At 40.8% G+C, this 19,563-nt stretch overlaps 1 protein-coding gene across 1 annotated transcript in view; it reads right to left on the minus strand.

Moving 5' to 3' along the window:
- RPS6KA3 (ribosomal protein S6 kinase A3) overlaps positions 1-9,421 on the minus strand; it is a 29,929-nt gene extending 20,508 nt beyond the window's left edge. The window contains exons 1-7 of the mRNA XM_048493334.1: positions 9,305-9,421; positions 7,198-7,279; positions 6,043-6,123; positions 3,936-4,015; positions 3,526-3,632; positions 3,079-3,116; positions 2,000-2,142 (exon numbers count right to left, since the gene is read on the minus strand). Of these exons, the coding sequence (XP_048349291.1) occupies positions 2,000-2,142; positions 3,079-3,116; positions 3,526-3,632; positions 3,936-4,015; positions 6,043-6,123; positions 7,198-7,228 (480 nt within the window). The 5' untranslated portion in view covers positions 7,229-7,279; positions 9,305-9,421. The remainder of the gene's footprint in view (positions 1-1,999; positions 2,143-3,078; positions 3,117-3,525; positions 3,633-3,935; positions 4,016-6,042; positions 6,124-7,197; positions 7,280-9,304) is intronic.
- Between the last annotated feature and the right edge of the window lie 10,142 nt (positions 9,422-19,563).

The following is a 19,563-nucleotide window of genomic DNA, read 5'->3' on the forward strand; positions in this document are numbered from 1 at the left end:
CTGTCAAATACTGCCAAGTATTTTAACAAGTATTTTAATGCTTCAGAGGTCACTCTTCTGATTCTTAAAGAACTAAAGGTAACTTCCCTGTGCAAGAACCAGGTCATTACTGGTCATTACAGGTCATTACCATGCGGTGATGTCACATTGTCTTCCTAGTCATCTACACCACAGATGCTAAATTTCTGCCCCAAGCATTTCCCCTCTGCAGATTACAATACACTTGGAATCTTTGCATCCCGAGTTCCTCCTTTACCACACCCCTCCTACCTTCTGACTCGGATGTAAAGACTCTGAGACTTCCATTCCTACTTGTGTCTGATGGAGTTTTGACTCTTGGAAGCTTATATCTTGAATTCTTGATGGTCTCTAAGATGCTACTAGACTTGAATCTAGCTTCATCAAAAGGAACTCCCCTGCCTCCCCACCTTCTCACTGCGGCTCACTAATCCACCTGAGGGGGTTTCTGCAGCAGGAGGAAGAACTGGTAACAACTGCCAATGCAGTCTGGATCCAACCCCTTCATATGGAGAAAATAAGCTTCTTTAGTTTCTTAATGGAAATATCAGACAAGCAGTGGGGTTTCAAGTTCAGTATCATTATGTCACATTGCGCTGAGAACAGTGAAGCGCCTTCAAACACAGAAGGACAACCAACTTAAAACTGTGAAGTGCTGTACTGTTGTCACAATTTGCCTCCACCTGTTCTAAACAATGTAAGAAAACTCTTGTGATTCAATCCAGATGAGAGGGGATGAAACAGGGTTTTGGAGCAGTGGAAGGCCCTGCTGGTGCATTTGTCTCCTCTGGATGCCAGCAGAGATGTTGGCATCGGAGTGCTGCACAGCTTTGCAGTGGCCAAACCCAGAAATGGGAACTGCCAGAGAACTACACTGGCATCTGAGTGGACACCAATGCAGTGGAGGTAAGCTGGGGTGTTCCCTGAGGTCAGCTTCTACCAGCATTCCAGTCCTGGAATGTTGTTCTCCATGGCCACAGGCTTAAGCCACTAAAAAGTGTGGGATGATTTGGAAAGCAGAAGGGTTTTGTAATTTCCTCCCTTACTGTGTAGCCAAAAGCCCCTTTGGAAGTGGTGCGGCACCACCTTCACCACACTGTCCCTGCCCTCCACACTGCACCCCTATATTTGGTCATTGACCGAAAATAAAATGAAGTATTCTATTCAGTGCTCCCCCTTACTGCCATCTGGACTGTGCTGCCCAAACAGTTTTGGCTAATTCAAGAACAATGTTTGCCCAGTTCTGATAACTTACTGGCTCCATGCCACCTGCCCTCCATACTGACAGGAGCTAATAGGGAAGAACAGACATCCACAGATGGGCATCCACAGATGGATCCACAGATCCATTCATCAAACATATGTAAGCTTAAACAGTATCTTACATCTCAAATAAAATGAGAGTAATCTGCATAAGTTGGGCATACATGTGATGGAGTTTTCACATATAGGAACTAGGAAAATATGATGCCCATATGTGGATATACAGCAGGCCCACATAAGGAACTGGTACTCAGTTGGGTAGTCATGATCTCATACAGAACCTTGTGTCACTGCCCTCAGTTTGTAAATTTAATAAAATGACTCCACATCAAAGTTAACTTTCAAACAAGAAAAGTATGATGTGATTAGGGAAGCATGATGGATATGCAGCCAACAATACAATACTGCCAATATTAAGCCCATTTTACAACATCTGTCCACATATGAAAAAAATCAATACTGCAGAAATTTTAATAACTTTATAAATTACAAACAAATGGGTTAAAAAGCTTGAGTGACTTGTGCTCCCTTGCCTCCAAAATACCTTTTCTGTGGTCATGGAATTTAGACAATTCATCTTCCTCATGTTACAATGAAAATATGAAAAACATTTTTTGAAAATAATTCCATTTATTTCAGTGGAAAGTAACTATCAAGTAAACAAACTGAGGATCAGGTATCCACAGTGATAAATTGTGTCAGTTCCCCAGACACCTACCATTAACACACCGAACGACCACCAGTCTGCACTCTGTGTATGACCTCGCCGATTAACTACTTCTGGTGCCATGTATTCCACTGTTCCACAGAAAGAGTAGGCTTTTTTCTCATGATCAATAGACTCCTTGCTTAAGCCAAAATCTAGATGTGTGGAGAAGAAAGAATAAGTATTTCCTGTCACAAGAGTGTTACTTTTGAAAATGGTTTACTGATAAGCAGCATATGTCCCACAATTATGTTCTCTTCAATACTGTTTTCCACACCAAAAGGGTATAAAAGTTACTAATGAAGTTTTAAATGTCATGCTGCTGCCTTGCACCACCAGATGTTTTGTGGGTGGCATAGGCGAAGCTACAAGGGTACGGGAGGGTGCGCCATGCACCGGGCACACACCTGGGGCGGAAAATCACCCCGCCTCGTGCCCCCCCCCCCACTTACCTTAGTTCTTAGTTTCAGGTTGAAAAGTGGCCTGCTACATTCAGCATGAAATGGGCCCTTGTGGGAACTACACTACCTGGGAGACCTTGAGAGTCCCAAGGTCTCCTGAGTAGCGTAGTTCCCACCCAGGATTTTTTCAGTCTAAACTGAACAGGCCACTTTTCAGCCTGAAACTAAGCCTGAAACTAAGAACTAAGGTAAGTGGGGGGCCGCAGGGCAGGGCAGTAGCAGGGCCCATGGGGGGAGGGTGATGGTGCGGGAAATGCAGAGTCCGGCCCAGATACAGTTTGACCCAGCTATACCTCTGGTGGGTGGGACAGCCATGCTGGCATGAGTCAGCAAAAGTGACAGCGTATCATCAGCAGTGATGCTCTAGGAGTCACTCTGTGGTTAACTCATAGAACGTTTGACAAATCCTAGAGTGTTGTAGCCATTGTCATAATATCACACCTGTTTTTTGCTGTCAGTTACATCCTTTACTGGTGCAATGCCAGTAAGCCCATCTCTTTTCTTTCCCTTTCCCATTCCCCTCCTCCTGGCCTGTAAACTGCCAGTGGGAAACAGAAGGGATTGCCAAATCTCTAGCCACAGTGGAAGGCCTAACATGCCTACATGAAATAGATGCTTGCTTTTACATACCTGTTAATTTAATATGTCCTTCTTCATCAAGTAGTATGCTACAAATTTAAAAAGCCATTTTGAAAAGTTTGATTGAGTGAAAAGTTTGCTTGAGTTAAAAATAACAAGCACCAAAATGATTACATGCATTACTGAGAACATAAACATTAAACCTTGGAAATATAGTATTCATGCAGAGTTCTATGTAACAAAATCTATTTCAAATTTATGTCTTTCCTGATCAATCAATGTTAACATTAAGAAAATAATTCTGTACTTTTTTCACATGAATCTTTATGCTTTCTCTTTAGTATACCACAGCTATATCTGCAATGTTATTTTAGCACAAGAGGTGAAAATGTATAGTATGTTGAGTTTAAAGAGGTAGCTAATGTATATAATTATTATATGTAGCTGTTCAACATCTTAGTTCTTCCTATTTGCTGAGAATTAATAACTTGTGCTTACTTTTCCGGCTTTAGGTCCCTGTATATTATTCCCAAACTATGTAGATGATCTAAAGCAAGTGCTAATTCAGCCAAGTAGAATTTGACATCATCTTCTGTGAACATCACCTACAAAAGAAAATTCACAATAAATTATTTGATCCAAATGGTAAAAGATACATTCATAACTAGAAAGAATGAGCGTTGTAATTAAAAGATTAGGATCCCACACATTTATTAACACAACAGATTTGGCATTTAGCACAAATGACCTCATATCACCTATCAAATATTTCAATAAAGCGTCACATCTCAGTGATGTCTTCTGTTTTTTGGAAAAGCTGGTTTGGACAGCAGGCCCTACTTGAGTATATTCCTCAAAACGAAACCAAACCCTGATAAAGTTACCTTTATACTGAAAATATTACTTACCTCTTTGGATAAGCGTGTAAACAAGTCTCCTCCCCTGAGAAAATCTAAAATAAGGTACAGCTTCCCTTCTGTTTGAAAAGCTGGAAAAGCAAGCAACGTATTTTAGTGTGGTCATTCTTAGCCCTGCAGAAACATATTTAATTGCTCCTATGAACAAGCAAGAAGGGGATGTCTGAATACTTGAACATAAAGGGTAATCCCCATATTCATCCTTTCCCCTTTACTTCTCGGCAGCAGCTCCCTACTCTCCTAGCCTGCAGCTCGGGTTCTTTCTTCCCCTGCTACTGGCTCCTCCCACTCTACTAGCTTATCCCCCACTGCTGATTGTTCCCTCTATCCCTGCTCACTCCCACTTGGTAGCAGCAACCACTGCCACAATTTCAGGAGCCATTTTGGTTGCAATTGAAATTACTATCTGGGAATTTCTGTGATACCTGCACATGTGCAGATAATATCCGTACATGTGAGCACAGCAAACAAGTCATGTTTGTACCTATCACATTTAGAGGTTTGCCATGATATCTGAACATGACTGCTGATTTGGACAGCTATTATTATAAACATATTTATTTTCCATGCTCAACCACACAAGTTTATTCAAAATATTAATTTGTAAGTGATCTATCTAGACATCCTTTGTAGATGAGAGGCAGATGGGCAAGATGTGACAGTTAGAAGGCTGAGTTGGCATCCCAGAGACTGACAGAGTATGAGAATGATATACTTCACTGAATAGAAAGGGTCATTTATGGCTCAAAGGGAAAACATGCTAGCACTTTGATGTGCTAACACCTCTTGGTTTGAGGGACCATGTTCTGTTGGGCTTGAGGCCAGGGTCATGGCACTAAGAGCTAAGGCCCCAAGAACCCAAGTGGGAGAGGTTCTGAAAAGAGGAGCTATTCCTTTGTTCGGAGCGAGGAAGGCCTTAGATATGTTGTTGCTAATGGCTGTGATGAGAGAGGACAGAGGAGAATGATGCTGGAGGACACTTGAAGGTAACCTTCCTCTGAGGATGGATCTTATGCTAAAAGATTAAAAGTTAACAAGTCAGTGACTTTTCTTTCATGTTGTTTTTATTTTGCTTAGATGTACCTAGATCTGTTTTGTAATTGCCATGAGTTGTGCCTTGTAGAAATAAAGTAATCAAGTTGTTTAACTAAAGAGCCATCTGTAGTTTCCTTACTCTCTGCCTGTGCTACTCGGCAATAGTAATATAGGAGTCTCCTTTGGCATCGGTCCCAAGTGCGAGGGGATAGATTTCCGGACCTAGGTGTGGTGGCACACTATCAGAGACAAGAGAGGGCTGAACACACTTTTCTGTCCCCAGGTTCCTAAGAGGGCAGCACACCACACAAAGGGACATCTGGGAGAGAAACCACACTCTCCTTTATGTGGCAGTAAAGCTGTTCAGCTATAGTGTGCTATGAACAAGCACCTTTTACATGAGAAACTTGTTGTGAACAATGATATTACACAATATAGCAGTATACACTACAGTGGTGGCCTGCAGCTCTGTTACAAAATGGGGAGAATAGGCAAAAACACACAGAAATTCTGGGCAGGGTATAAGCCATCATCATTTAAGAGAATTACTTAAACCAAAGCAATACTAAAGCCAAAAGGAACTTCACAGAACTTCATGAAAGCTTCTTCCAAGCTTTCTTTTTTCTTGGGGAGATTCCCTTTAGTTACCATGCCTAGTTGCCACTGATGGCTATTTTAGACAAAGACAAAAATGGGTAAGAATTTTTGAAAGACTCGTAAACCAGAATTTGGCAGATAATTTTTTTACATAGAAATACAAACTGATCTGAAGAGGCTTCAAACGATAGCACCATCTGGAGATAGGCAAGAACAAGGCTAACACCAATTTGTGAGCCCTGAAGTTACCCGTGTCAATTGATAAAGACAAGATCTCACATTTCTAAACAATAATCACTGTAATAAATGAGAACTTTGCAAATGAACTTGTACAAATGTATCATATGGGGAACTTCCTGCTGTATTTTGTTTCTATATTGACAGGATCAGGATTATATGCACAGATGGCAAACACAGATGTCATGGTGGCAAAATCCCTACTAATTTAAGAAATTTAAAAACGTACCGTAATGTAATTTAACAATAAAGGGATGATTAACTTCTACTAAGATGTCACGTTCCATTTTCGTCCGAACACGATCTCGAACTACAGAACAACAACCAACAGTTAGCTCAAATCAATACTACTAACTTGGCAATGCACTTGGGAGTTTTATTTATTTATTTATTGAATGAATCTGTACTCTGCCTTTCTCACTGAGAGACAAAGACTACATAGCGTGAATCAGAAGTTCATGCAAAAGACATCTAATCAGTTATATATTCAGGTTTGCAGAGTCTAAATAAGGGCCCAACTTATAAGCTAAATGTAACTGAAAAAGGTACTTCTCGTAACTATTTGAATAGATTTTTTTTGTTTAGGAAGCAATATTATTTTCATTCTGTGAATTGCCTTGAGCACTTAGGTGGAGAGGTAGTGTAAAAATTTTTTTAAATAAATAAGCTTCTCTAGTAAGGCACTTAGGTGCATTAATAATGCAAACACTCAAATCAATAAATGAAAAGCTCATAAGCACCCTTATGAACATAGGAGAAGAAAGAAATCACCATAGGATTAAAATTTAGAAGTGGCTCAGTAAGAACACTAGGAGTACAACATATATGTTGAACACAAACTTAGAGAAGCACACAGTCTGACTGCACACAGTCTGACTGCACACGTCTACAAAGCAAGAGCTGCAAAAGTGGCATAATAAGAACCACAACAAAAGGTTGCCCAAATATCCGTTTGGAAATGCCTAGTGTATAAAGCGTCACAGGATTACCTGACAGCATATTTTCCCCCACATATTATTTTGTCAGCTATCATATACACTGACAAGGACATATTTAAAATAAATAATTTTAAAAACACATTTTCCATAGAATTTTTCTACGTCTGATGTCTCAAATTCTAATTTCTTCAAACAATTAACAAAATAAAAACAATTTTTCAAAACAATGTATAGAAGCTCATGCAGCAAGTCAACACCAGAAGATGGAAACTGCTTTGAACGAGTCCATAGACACCAATGTGCCAGATCCACAAAATAAGTTTATCCTAGTCATTTCCCTAAACTGTCAATATGTTTCTAAAACTCATTTTTAAAGCAGAAGCCAGTACATGTTATTTCTGTGTTATTTCTAACAGGATTAAATACGTATAAACTATATTTCTTACCTTTCAAAGTTGCCTTTTTTAAAACCTTCATTGCATACAGCTGTCTAGCATCAGATCCTGAGATTTTTTTTACAAGGAATACCTGTATAAAATACAAGTTAAAAACGTTCTACAGCGATCCCATAAATCACAACAATTTTTAAATGTTTCAAATATACTAATATTGTGTATGTATTATGTATGTATTGTGTATGTATTATGAAAATGGTGTGAGTCACCCTGGGTCCATTGGGGAAAGGGTAGCATACAAAACCCATAAATAAAAAAATAAATAAAAATAAATGAGGTGAATAGTCCAAGGGCAAAAACCTCTGAAGGGCGACACATCAGAATCAACACACTTCACACATACACTCCACATGTCAGCAGCGAAGCTCCTAGGGGGCGGAGGGTGCACGACACACCAGGTGCACGAATTTGGGTCACGTGGAGGGCACAAAATCCCACCAGCCCCCCCTTTCCCCCGCGGCATCCCCCCCCCCCCACACACACTTACTTTAGAAAACCGAGCAGGCTGGAGAACAGGCCTTCCTGTTCTAGTGGGAACTACATTTCCCAGGGTCTCCTGGGAAATGTAGTTCCCACCAGGACAGGAAGGCCTGTTCTCCAGCCTGCTCGGTTTTCTAAAGTAAGTGTGTGGGGAGGGTGCCACCGCGGGAGGGGGCGGCGTGATCCCCCCTCCACAGCGGCCCCCCTGCGGCGCCCCCCCACACACTTACTTTAGGAAACCGAGCAGGTTGGAGAACAGGCCTTCCTGTTCTGGTGGGAACTACATTTCCCAGGGTCTCCCGATTATGAGGGTTAAGGCTTACCAATTAAGGCAACATGCATAGTTCCTAACAAAATCATACCTTCTAACCTTTAATATAGGCCTGAGGATAGGGCAGGCCAGGCACTGACTTACTCCCCCACATGTATACTCCACATGCTCTGAGGTACATGTGAACAAAGCAAATCTTAGTAGTAAATTCCAACACAACATTGTTCGGATGCTTCTGAGTCTTAAAATGTTTCAGTTATGTTTCTGGAACTAAAGATATGTGGCATAGCTATTACTTAGGAACACCAATTGCCCTTTTGCTCCTCACAGGAAAGATGAACACTGTGTTGATCACAGATTCTTACTTCCTGAATTTGTTACACCTGGAAAGGTAAAATTAAGTAGCACAGGCATTACTTAAACTGCCTTTGGTTTTATCCAGATGAATTGCAGTGGGGAGAAGTATTAGTCTGTGATGCAGTCACATTAAGCATAGCCACAATATTTCCATTAATCTCTGAAGAAAATATAAAGTTATGACGAAGAAGAGAATTCCTGATGTGCTCAGCCAAATCAAATGTATCCATGAAGAGGTGTGGGGAAACTCTCACATCAGACATCCAGCATTTTAAAGAAAACCCCCTCCACATGCTACCACAGCAATTGTAGCAGTATTCCTTGGATTGCATCCAGTGGATGTTCTCTGGTGGAAAAGAGAACTTTATTGCCCTTCTCCTTTTATGACTTTGCCAGGAGTCAGAGGACCCTCAGACAAAAAAGCACTTTGGTCACTGGACTGAAATTAGATGGGTGGGGAACTGGGGAAGATTGCTCCTCCTCCTCCTCACAACCAAGAGATACAGCAAACCTTGTTTCCACGAGATATAATTTTTTCTCATAATGATGTTAAAGTATTAAGCTTGACAACAAAATGAGTTTCATTTCAATTATTGGAGGTGTCCCAGAGGAAAAATCCTTAATAGATTTAGTTTTGAGAAGGTGTATTGAGGATTAATGGGTTTTTACCACTGAGAAAGAATAATAAAAAATGTAAACCAGACAAGGACGTGTAAATTGATTTATTCTTGACAATATAAAGCATAAATATGAGCAGACCCAATGATATTTCAAAGAACACATTTAGTTCAGAATAATATTCAACAACTGGCATTCTTCCATATCTGAGTTATGGTAACAAGCTAGACAATGAAGCTTTTGGAGATTGGAATAAAAGGTTCAAGACATAGTATTATAAAACCATAACATCTGGTTTGGAAACTTTGAATAGTACAAACTATGGCAAGATTTTTGGAGCTGCTGCCACAAATCCAGAAGATCTTTCCTTACCTTTCCAAAAGACCCCTGTCCCAGTACTTTAAGAAGCTCAAATTGTGAAGGGTCTGCTTTTTCATGCCCTTCTTTGACGTGATATGTTATTGCAATCTCTTTAATGTTGCCTTCTTCCTGAAAAAGAAAAAAAAAGAAAGCTCTCATTTCTTGGCTAGAAGTTCATGCCAGGAATAACTTTAGAAACTTGTATTTAACAATTTACAGATGCCAGGGAATTATAATGCAAATACTAATTATAATGCAACTACAAATGTAGATTTTGTTACATATACTAATGGAGGAATTAGGAGAGGGGAGGGGAGGGGAGAGAAAGAGAGAGATTCAAACATATGAATTCATTCCATGGAAAAATCATCAATTGTGGTTTGGTGAGAGTTACCTCCAGCACCTTACTGAAGGCTCCACATTAGACAGTTTTCAAGGCTTTGCCTGTAAAAACATTGATTAGCAACAGAGATCTCCAGGGTTTATCAAGTTAGAAAAACTTCTCTGTCTCTAACTCTGATAATACAATGTGTAGGGAGTGAGTTCGATTTTCTGAACTATTTACCAGCGAACAAGACAGGATTATTTTTATTCAGAAAGGCAGAAAAAAATAAAGACATAAAAGAATTAACTCCACAGTTACTGTGGAAATGAAAGCTAAATGTATCAGCATCTTGATATTGCTTCCATGTTACAGCTTTAACAAAAATCAAGTTTCAACTTTTCTCTCATTGCTTTTAGGAATTATTGAAAAACTTGTTATTTAAAATCCCATTCAGCAATCTTATCTATTCTTCTTCTGAGCCTTACAGCCAGAGAAATCTGACTTGCTTGTCACAAAGATGCTTATTTACAGAAAATATCAGTCTTGTCTTTCTAAAAGTTTGATTTATTACAACTGCACGTGGTTATTTCTAGATATCTGATGATTTCAACTAAATGAGAGATAAGCAAGGTAAGTGCAAAGAGCTCATCAGCAGGTGCATAGGAGATATATCTGACAAACCTTGATAAGAAGGCCAATCACAATCCTTAAAAAGCACTTAGTCTGGCCTCTGTCTGAAACTGTTCCAACTAACTTATCAATATGAAGGTAGATCTAAGCAACATAATTCAAGGACAGTTGAATAGCTATGTAATCTCTAAGTCACCTTGTAAACTCGGCTAGAAAAAAGGAGTGATAAAATTTAAACTACTACTGTGGTATAATTGACACAGCACCAAGAATAAAATTGTTGTAGACCAGGGGTCCCCAAACTTTTTAAACAGGGGGCCAGTTCACTGTCCCTCAGACTGTTGGAGGGCCGGACTAAAAAAAACTATGAACAAATTCCTATGCACAAATGATTGTAAAATGTTTGATTTCACCTTTCAGCCTTTCTGTCATGGTCTATTTTTAGAACAGTGACCAAAGTATGTCAAGTACAGGGCGGGCTCCAAATATTGTTGGGGAGGCTGTGGAATACCTTCCCCTGTTAAAAAAAGCAGAACTTTCCCAATGAAGCATTCCATCTAACCCAGGATTAGGTATCTTCCTGGGTTCTTCCTCCCTAGCAGCCAGTGAGCAATTCACCAGTCTGGTTGATGCCAATGGGAGTGAGGCGGAACAGAAAGCCTGAGAGCAACACATGGAGTAGCCGAGAGGGAAGGGCGGAGCAGGAGTTGCCACGTGTAAGGTTTCCAACTCTGCGTCAGAAAATTCATGGAGATTTGGGGGTGCCATCATGTAATTGCAATCAACAGCCGTTGGGGCCAGTTCCTCCTCTCCCTCGAGCCCCACTGCACATGAATGGAGCCATCGCCACCATGCCTGGCGGGCCGGATAAATGCCTTCAGGGGGCCACATTTGGCCCCCGGGCCGTAGTTTGGGGACCCCTGTTGTAGACTAAGGAAATACAAAACAGCAAATGTTTGGAGTAGATATATGATATTTTCAGCTGCATACACAGAAAAAAATGCCCAGTTTTATTTATTATTGCATGCTATTTAATATATATGTAAAATCTTCTTTTTCCAAAGGTAACATGACCCACCCCATTGGAAACACCTGCAGGGGGTGGGGTCTGGCAGATGCAGGAGTTCCACCAGTAGCCCAAGGCAGCGGCTTGGGGACTGTTTAGGGAGCGGTATGCAATAGGTGGATCAGGCTCTAAGTGGTGAATGGTTTACTGTCCTCCAATTGGGGGGTAGGGTCCGGGATACCCCCGTAGATCTGTTGTGACACCTTTGCTGGGCATTTTCGGGATAAAGTTGCCCAGATCGGAAGGGGATTGGATGCCACCGTTGAACAGTTTTCGGGGAGGGGCAGAGGGCTGTCTGGTCATGTTGTGTTGGATCAGTTTCAGTTGCTGCGGTCTGAGGATGTGGACAGTTTGCTTGCAGGGATGAGGCCTACCACTTGTCTCTTGGCCCCATACTCATCCTGGCTGATAAAATCTAGTCGAGGGGAACTGGCTGAGTGGATCCAGGGTGTGGTTAACACCTCATTGAGGGAGGGGATGGTGCTGCTGGCTCTTAAGTAGGCAGTGGTTTGGCCCCTCCTGAAGAACTCCTCCCTGGAACCTACAGCGTTGGACAATTATTGTCCAGTTGCCAGTGTCCCCTTTCTTGGTGGCTACTCAACTGCAGACATGCCTGGAGGAAACTGATTATCTAGATATGTTCCAATCTGGGGGGTTTCAGCATGGAAACGGCCTTGGTCTCCCTGATGGATGACTTTTTACAGGAGAGGGACAGGGGGAATACCTCCTTGTTAATTCTCCTGGATCTCCCAGCCGCTTTTGATACCATCAACCATGGTATCTTCCTGAAGTGACTCTGTGGGTTGGGATTGGGGGGGCACTGTGTTTCAGTGGATCTCATCCTTCCTTTGGGGCCAACTCCAGAAGTTAGCAGTGTGGGGGTTCCTGCTCCCAGCCCTGGGAGCTTCATTGTGGGGGTCCCCAGGGCTCAATGCTATTCTCCCTGCTTTTTAATGTCTATATCAGGGGTAGGGAACCTGCGGCTCTCCAGATGTTCAGGAACTACAATTCCCATCAGCCTCTGTCAGCATGGCCAATTGGCCATGCTGGTAGGGGCTGATGGGAATTGTAGTTCCTGAACATCTGGAGAGCCGCAGGTTCCCTACTCCTATAGTCCCTTACACCACTCAGGCTGCAATGTAAGTGCCTGCAAAGCCAGGGTGGAAGCTGACTAATGTCAGCACCATCCCCGAAATGCCTCTGGCATGCCCCCACTGCACCAACAGGGCTGACAGCGGCACAGGAGCACTGATGCAGTTCCTAGAACTATATTGTGCTACATGATTCCAAAATAGCACAGAATCACATTAGTAGCAATAGTATGTTGATTCTTCTTACAACAAATTGATAAACCAATTAAGGGGTTCCATTTTTTTTAGCTGTTCTGCTTCTGGACAGAGAATTGTTTTATGAATCTAATTTTATTTGTTTATTTAAAACGCTTCTGCGCTACCTTTGCACCGAAATCAGTCTTCCCAAGGTGGCAAATATTAAAGTCTTCCCAAGGTTCCAAAAAACAAAACAACTGTAAAATAATTAAATAAAACATATTTCAATTTTAGTCTGCTCAGTGCTGTTTTATGCTCTTCTTATGTTCCTGGACTGTTTCATGGCTAATTCCAATATTTATCATTCTTTGGATGAGTTTATTGTACTGCTTATATTTCATGGGTTACCTTAAACAGTTCTCTGGAAAAGCTGCATTTAAGTTCTGTAAAATAATAAACATATAGGCTGATTAAACCAGCAAAAGAGATGCAGCCATACATTTATTTAGTATATGCAAGGCTTGGGATTTCTTCAAGTGATGAGCCAAAGATGTATTGTACCTCTTGGTTTGCATTCATTTGACACTCTCTACTTCACTGCACTTGTTCAACGCTTGAAAGCTTTTCATATATATTATGGCAGTTGGAGCTCACTCCTATAGCTCTGCATTAAAGACAACTTAAAATTTAAAAGCTCAGTGATCCACAGTAATTTAATTGTTTCTCAGCTTAGTGTTGCATGGAATAAGCCACATTCTGGATACAGATTACATCTATATTTGAAAGCTACATGCCATGTACCCTTTTTAAAGGCACTTGGGCACAACCAAGCAGTTATTACTGCTGAACATATTGTATTATTTCAGTATCTTCATTAAAATGAACAAAAATTGTACAGCATCATTGTTTGCTAAACTGCATCATTGCCAGTATTTTAGTTTGGATGTCAGTAGAAATTTCATTTAACAATAATAAGAAATTAATAAGAAATTAATTCCCCCTAATAATAAACTGAGAATCCTTTGGCCAGTCCCAAGGCAACAAAAACAAGCTCACCCACAAAGAGGCAGTTTTCTATATACCAGGAAAAATCCTTGGTTTCTGCTATTACTGTTCCATTTCCAGTGAGAAAAATAACTATTTTTGTCTAGGTCCAACATCCGAATTCTCTTTTCATTCAGGGCACCTATCCTGAGCTGTGATACAAGTAACACAAATGAAGACAGCTTTTGGTTCCATATCATCGTTCCCAGATGCTCCCCATCTAGTACCCCGTAGCATCTCTGTCAGCCACAATTAAAACATACAAAACGTGTGCAACAAGTTCAAATAGATGCCTATTGGAAAATAATCTATTATGAATGACAACCAGAATTTCAGTGCTAAAGATAGCATTGGACTTCATGTACCATGTTCTATGTGTACAAAGAAAATATAATCTGGACTTACATATATCTGTACTTTGTTTGTGATTTACTGATAAAAGCATCCCCAGCTCATTACTGTCAGCTTTCAGTGAAATTGGTAAGATATCTTCTTCTGGTTCATTAGAAGTACTCTACACATTCTTCAACTTTCTTGTAAGGAAAATGCATTCGAACAGCAAGGAGTGGCCTATGGTATATGGGTCAAATCTCCACTACGGTCTTAGCCAGGTTTCAGAACACAAACTAACCAGGTTTGAGGGATGACCTCCCCACTGCTTGCGTGGCAGATTCCGTTTCTGGCGCTCGTTCTCCCCATTAATCTGCGTTCCAGCAGGACCTGGTTGCAAGTGGCATAGACCCCATTAACATGGTTCAGAATTGATCCGAGGGGAGGGATGAGGATTGAAAATCTGACTCATTTCCCGCCCTGGAGTGTGATGTGGAATTCGGGCAACCAATCAGTGCTGCGACGCGCATGAAGCCTTTCCTTGGTTTTGTTTCTGCTTTTATGATCGGCCAGCAGAAGGGGACGCAAACGTTAAACTGTCAAACATGTAACTTTGAATCGTTAATGGTTTACACAGGTAACGATTAACTGTTTGCACAGTTAAACATTAAACGTTTACACGCTGGTTTTTTAATCACGCCCCTACAATGTACATTTCCGCAGTGGGAAAAGGTCCCACCCCATCAAGGCACGCCAGCCAATCAGGGGAGACCAGCGAAGCGAGCTCGCCTGGTAGTGGGGATTGCTAAGAGTTCTGCAACCGGTTGTGTCTGCTGTGTGCTCGCTGTGATGGGGAGGGAGGAACTCTGATGAAGAGGACACGGTTTCACAGCGAACAGGTTTGGATCTGCATGCAAATTTCAAGTGGAGATTCGACCATATACATCTGCTGAGCCACAGCCCGCAGCAGTTTTCCAAGTATATACATGATAGAAAACATGTAGGTTGACATCAAATGAATACAGCAGACCCTCATCATTTGCAGGAGATACATTCTCAGGATCCCCACATATGGTAAAACGTGCGAATACTAGGAAGCAGGGTTCTGCTGCCTGCCTCCCAATAGCAAAATAGCCAAATTCCCCACAAAATTTAATAACACAATGACTATGGTGTTTGTACAGTAGGATTAATGGTGCAGTAGACCCTCCACATTTAGGTGAATAAGTCACGATTCCACTTATTCATGGTCTAGCTGTATGGTACAATCTCCAGCCTGTTTTTACTCCTACTGCACCATCACTATAATCATTGCATCACTAATTTTTGTAGGTACAGTGTTTGCTTCACACGTTCTCCAAAATTACTTTATATGCTGAAGCAACCCTTAGGGCTTTTTTAGTTTTAAGCAGAAAGTCTGACCTAGAACAGGACTCACCCGTTCTGGCTGGGGTTGCATTTTCCTCTTTTGAAGGAACATGTCCATAAGTCTGGAGGTGTATTTGGACCCCGGAACACTGATGGATAAGTAGAAGAAAGCTGTGGCCAGGATTGCTTTTTAGCAGCTGGACAGTGTACTGCAGCATTCTCTGAGCAAAAAAGATCTGCCATTGTAGCGCCTGGTTACATTTAGATTAGATTACTGTAATGTATTCTATGCGATGCTGCCCTTGAAAAGTATTTGCAAATTTCAATTGGTACAGAATGCTGCACCACTGGAGTGGGTTGTAGGAATAATGTCACCACAGTTTCCATAGCCTCCAAACTGTTTCCAGATACAATTCATGGTGCTAATGCTGATTTTTAAAGCCCTACACGGATTGGGATCAGGATACCAGGAGGACTGCCTACTCCCTTATGAACATACCTAACCACTTTTATCTTCCAAAGCTCTGCTTCAAGTGTCACTACTTTCTGAGCTTAAATAGGTGGATATTTGGAAGACCTTCTCATCTGTAGCACCAAAACTCTGGAACTCTGTCCTGAGAAATACTCACCTGTTCCCTTGTCTTGCCATTTCCTACCATTAGGTAAGAGTTTTGTGTTTCATCTGGCATTCCCTCAGCAATCCTTCATTCCTGCCCTGTTTTTAATTTTTTAAATCATGTAAATAAGTATTATTTTAGTTTCATATTAATAATTTGAACAATGTGTTTTTGTTTTATTATAAGGTTAAATACATTTAATATATGTATTATTATGCATGTTTTTACTCAGTTATCTGCCCTGGTGGTCTTGATGAGGGTAGAGAGGCAGGGTATGAATTTAAAAATAAATAAATAAATAAAACCCATTGCATGAGCGGATTTCTGAAATCTAACCTGGATAGGTTAGTAAGAGATGGGTCTTGAAAGGAAACTTCTTCCATTCTAAATTTTCAACACCTGGGATGACTGAGCATTAACAGCTTTGATTCAAATATAATCTTAAAAAAATGTTCCTTTTACCAACAACATATCACTTTAGGATGCAGAAACACTAAATACATACATTCTTGGCCTGCTATTAGCTGAATTTCAAAATTTTAAGTTTTAGTAAAAAGAAAAAATTGAGAAAATAATTAGTTAATACACAACCGGTGGACTTTTAAACTGGCATGCGGAATGCAAATGACTTGGCAGTAATATTGACTTATTTAGGTATATTTTAACTCGTCTCCCATGTTTAAATTTGTCAGCTGAATGTGCCAATTTTTCCTACAAATTCAGCTGAAAATAACTACTCTGCTAACTCCCCTATTTTAGAAAAATCTTCTATTTGTAACTGTCAGGGAGTTGTAGACTATGGCGGATTCCGCATGGGCCAAAAACAGGGGAGTGCAGTTGGTGTACACAAAAACACTGTAACCACAGGGCGTTCGCATGGACGGGTGTCCCATGGAAAGCATGCAAATTGACCGGGCTGCAGGGCTGCGCATGGAAGCGCAGCAATTTTTTTGTTGCCTGCCCATTCCTGTGATGCTGATAGACACCAATATACTGTTGCAAAAGATATCCACACAGTTAGGTATCATTTAGAAGGCCAAGCATGATATCTGAAAAGGCTAGCCTTGATGGGAAGTACCCAAGAACTCTGAGAAACTTCAGCAGGTGCAACTGCTCAATTTTTCAGCTTTTCAATAAAAGCTGGATCTACTGGATCCTTTTCATTGGATCTACTGGATCCTTATCTACTGGATCCTTTTCATTTTTCTGTTTAGGAAGTGAAACTAAAGTATACCTAAGTACCTGCCACAGTAAACTGCTGTACGGTGTGAGGCTCCTAATAGCAGTAGGTGTGTGATAACAGGAACAGGATATTTTCTTCGTGCCAGGAAAGGAACAGATCATAAGACCAGGCTGGGAAAAACTAGCCAGGATTAGTTGAGACCCCAAGCTGCTTGAAAGCAGGACAAAGGGCAAGAGTTTTTATGGGCAAGGGGCCAAGATGCATGCTTAATTAGCTAATATATATTAACTGACACACCCAGGGCTGATTAAAGGGTGTCGATAATGAACATGAAATGGCTTCCAACATATGAGGAAGGGGCTTCTTGATATATAGAAAGCGGATCGGGTAGATGAAACTCCAAGTACTTTTAGCCAACGAAGGAACGGAGAGGAACTTGCATGTTGGGACAAGGGATTGTATATATGTGCCTGTATTGTGGACAGTAAATGGACTCTGTTCTTTTATTTGCAAATAAAACTATTAGAAAATCTCTTCTGCTGGATAGCTATTTAATAAAATAAACATTGGGTACCACAGGTGGGTAATGCTCTGCAATGTAATTAAAGTTTCAGATTACCACCTCTATATCTAGAGGTCACCTGGGTACAATCTACAAGATTAGGCAAACCATAGCGCTGGGAATGAAGCCAGTGGTCCAAAGTAAACAATTTAGACAAAAGAACAGACACAAACCTGACATTAACAATCTGTGTTTATGAATGAGCGGGTAAATGTTTTGACCTTCCAGGCCATTCTGCTTCTGATCTAAAAGCTACAGTTTTCCCATGAAAGAAAATTAAAGAAAGACTCCAGTACCAAACTGCTGGTTTAGGATTTATCCAGAAGTTTGATACTACCTTTACACACAGACACTCTCAACACTTGGGATTTATCACTTACTTAGGGTTGCAAATCTTGAGGCTACAGAGATCTGGAGAAAATGGCTGCTTTGGAAAGTGGACACAATGGCATTATATCCTGGTGAGGTTCCTCCGCTCCTCAAACCTCATCCTTTCCAGACTCCACCTTCAAGTCTCCAGGAGTTTCTCAACCCAGAGAGGAAATCCAATACACATATTAGAGCTAATATTTTGCATATCTCACCCCTTATAGATGTTTATTAGTTTGACTATACCTCTACAATGCTTAATGGCTCTGATTATGTTTCACGAGGAACATTCCTAGATTAGATGTTATTTCATCCTACTTTGTCTACCTATCAACAATTGGGAATAGTCCTAATGCACACTAAGTGGACTGATTACTCTTGATTGGAACTTGTTTTAAATTGGACATTTTTTGTATTATTTCCCCCTCTCTTCACCTTATTGTTTTATGCAACCTTTAATATAAATGTATTAATCTAATGGAAATATATTTCATGCATCTGTTGAAGTGAGCTTGACTCATGAAATCACATGCTGGAATAAAGCCTGTTGGTTGTTGTCACTGGTCTCCCATTTCATTTTGTTGCTAAAGACTAAAAGTCAAATGAGACATTCCATAGGACACAGAGAGGCAAGTAGGCTACCCCACAGCTGTTATCTTTGGTGAAAACAGTGAAACCGGAAGACCTTCCCTTCCCCTCCCCACCACCCCACAGTGCTCCAAAGTCAAACAGAGCAAAGGAGCACTTTCAAAGCAAGTTCCCCAGACATACAACACAAGCTGGGTCACGCACCTATGTTCCACCTTATCTCACAGGTAATGTCTACTCTGGTTCTGATATACCTACCCACCTTGAACTGTTCCAAATAACAGAAGTGCATAACCATATTCATAACATGCTATTCGTTCTATACCTAAAAGATAAATGAACTCACATGCATAACAAATTGACAATTTCTTCCATGAGGATAGTTATGTTACCAGGATGGCTATTAGAAGAAGCATATTAGAGATATGAAGACTAAGTTGAAAATACTTTTGAACCAAAGTATGAAGAGTTAGATGAGAAAGCCAACTTGGAGACTGAGAAGGCCTTAGGAAACAAATGTCATTCTATCGAAAGTGAGGGTTCACTGAACAGAAAAAAATTAGGCCTTATTACAGTAACCGAGTGAAAAAATAGCATCACACAGTCACTCCAGTTCCTGACTTGGAACTCATTACTGCACTGATGGAAAATCTAATATTGAGCAGCCTTCTGGAAATCCTGGGGAAGAAATGCTGTAATTTTATAACAGATATCTCTGACAGCAAAAGTGCACTTCAGATTACTAGGTATGCCTATTTAATAATGTAAAAACTCACTGAGTCCAGTCTCTGTGCTATACCTCTAAGAAAGACAATGGAAGGCCTTTGTCAGGCTAGCACTATCCGTAAGTTCCCCACCACCCCACAGATTCAGGGAAGTCAGGCTTGTCAGAAAGCAGAGCTCATCCCAGCAATAACAGAG

The sequence above is a fragment of the Sphaerodactylus townsendi genome, linkage group LG04 (assembly GCF_021028975.2).
Source record: "Sphaerodactylus townsendi isolate TG3544 linkage group LG04, MPM_Stown_v2.3, whole genome shotgun sequence".
Taxonomy (NCBI): Eukaryota; Metazoa; Chordata; class Lepidosauria; order Squamata; family Sphaerodactylidae; genus Sphaerodactylus; species Sphaerodactylus townsendi.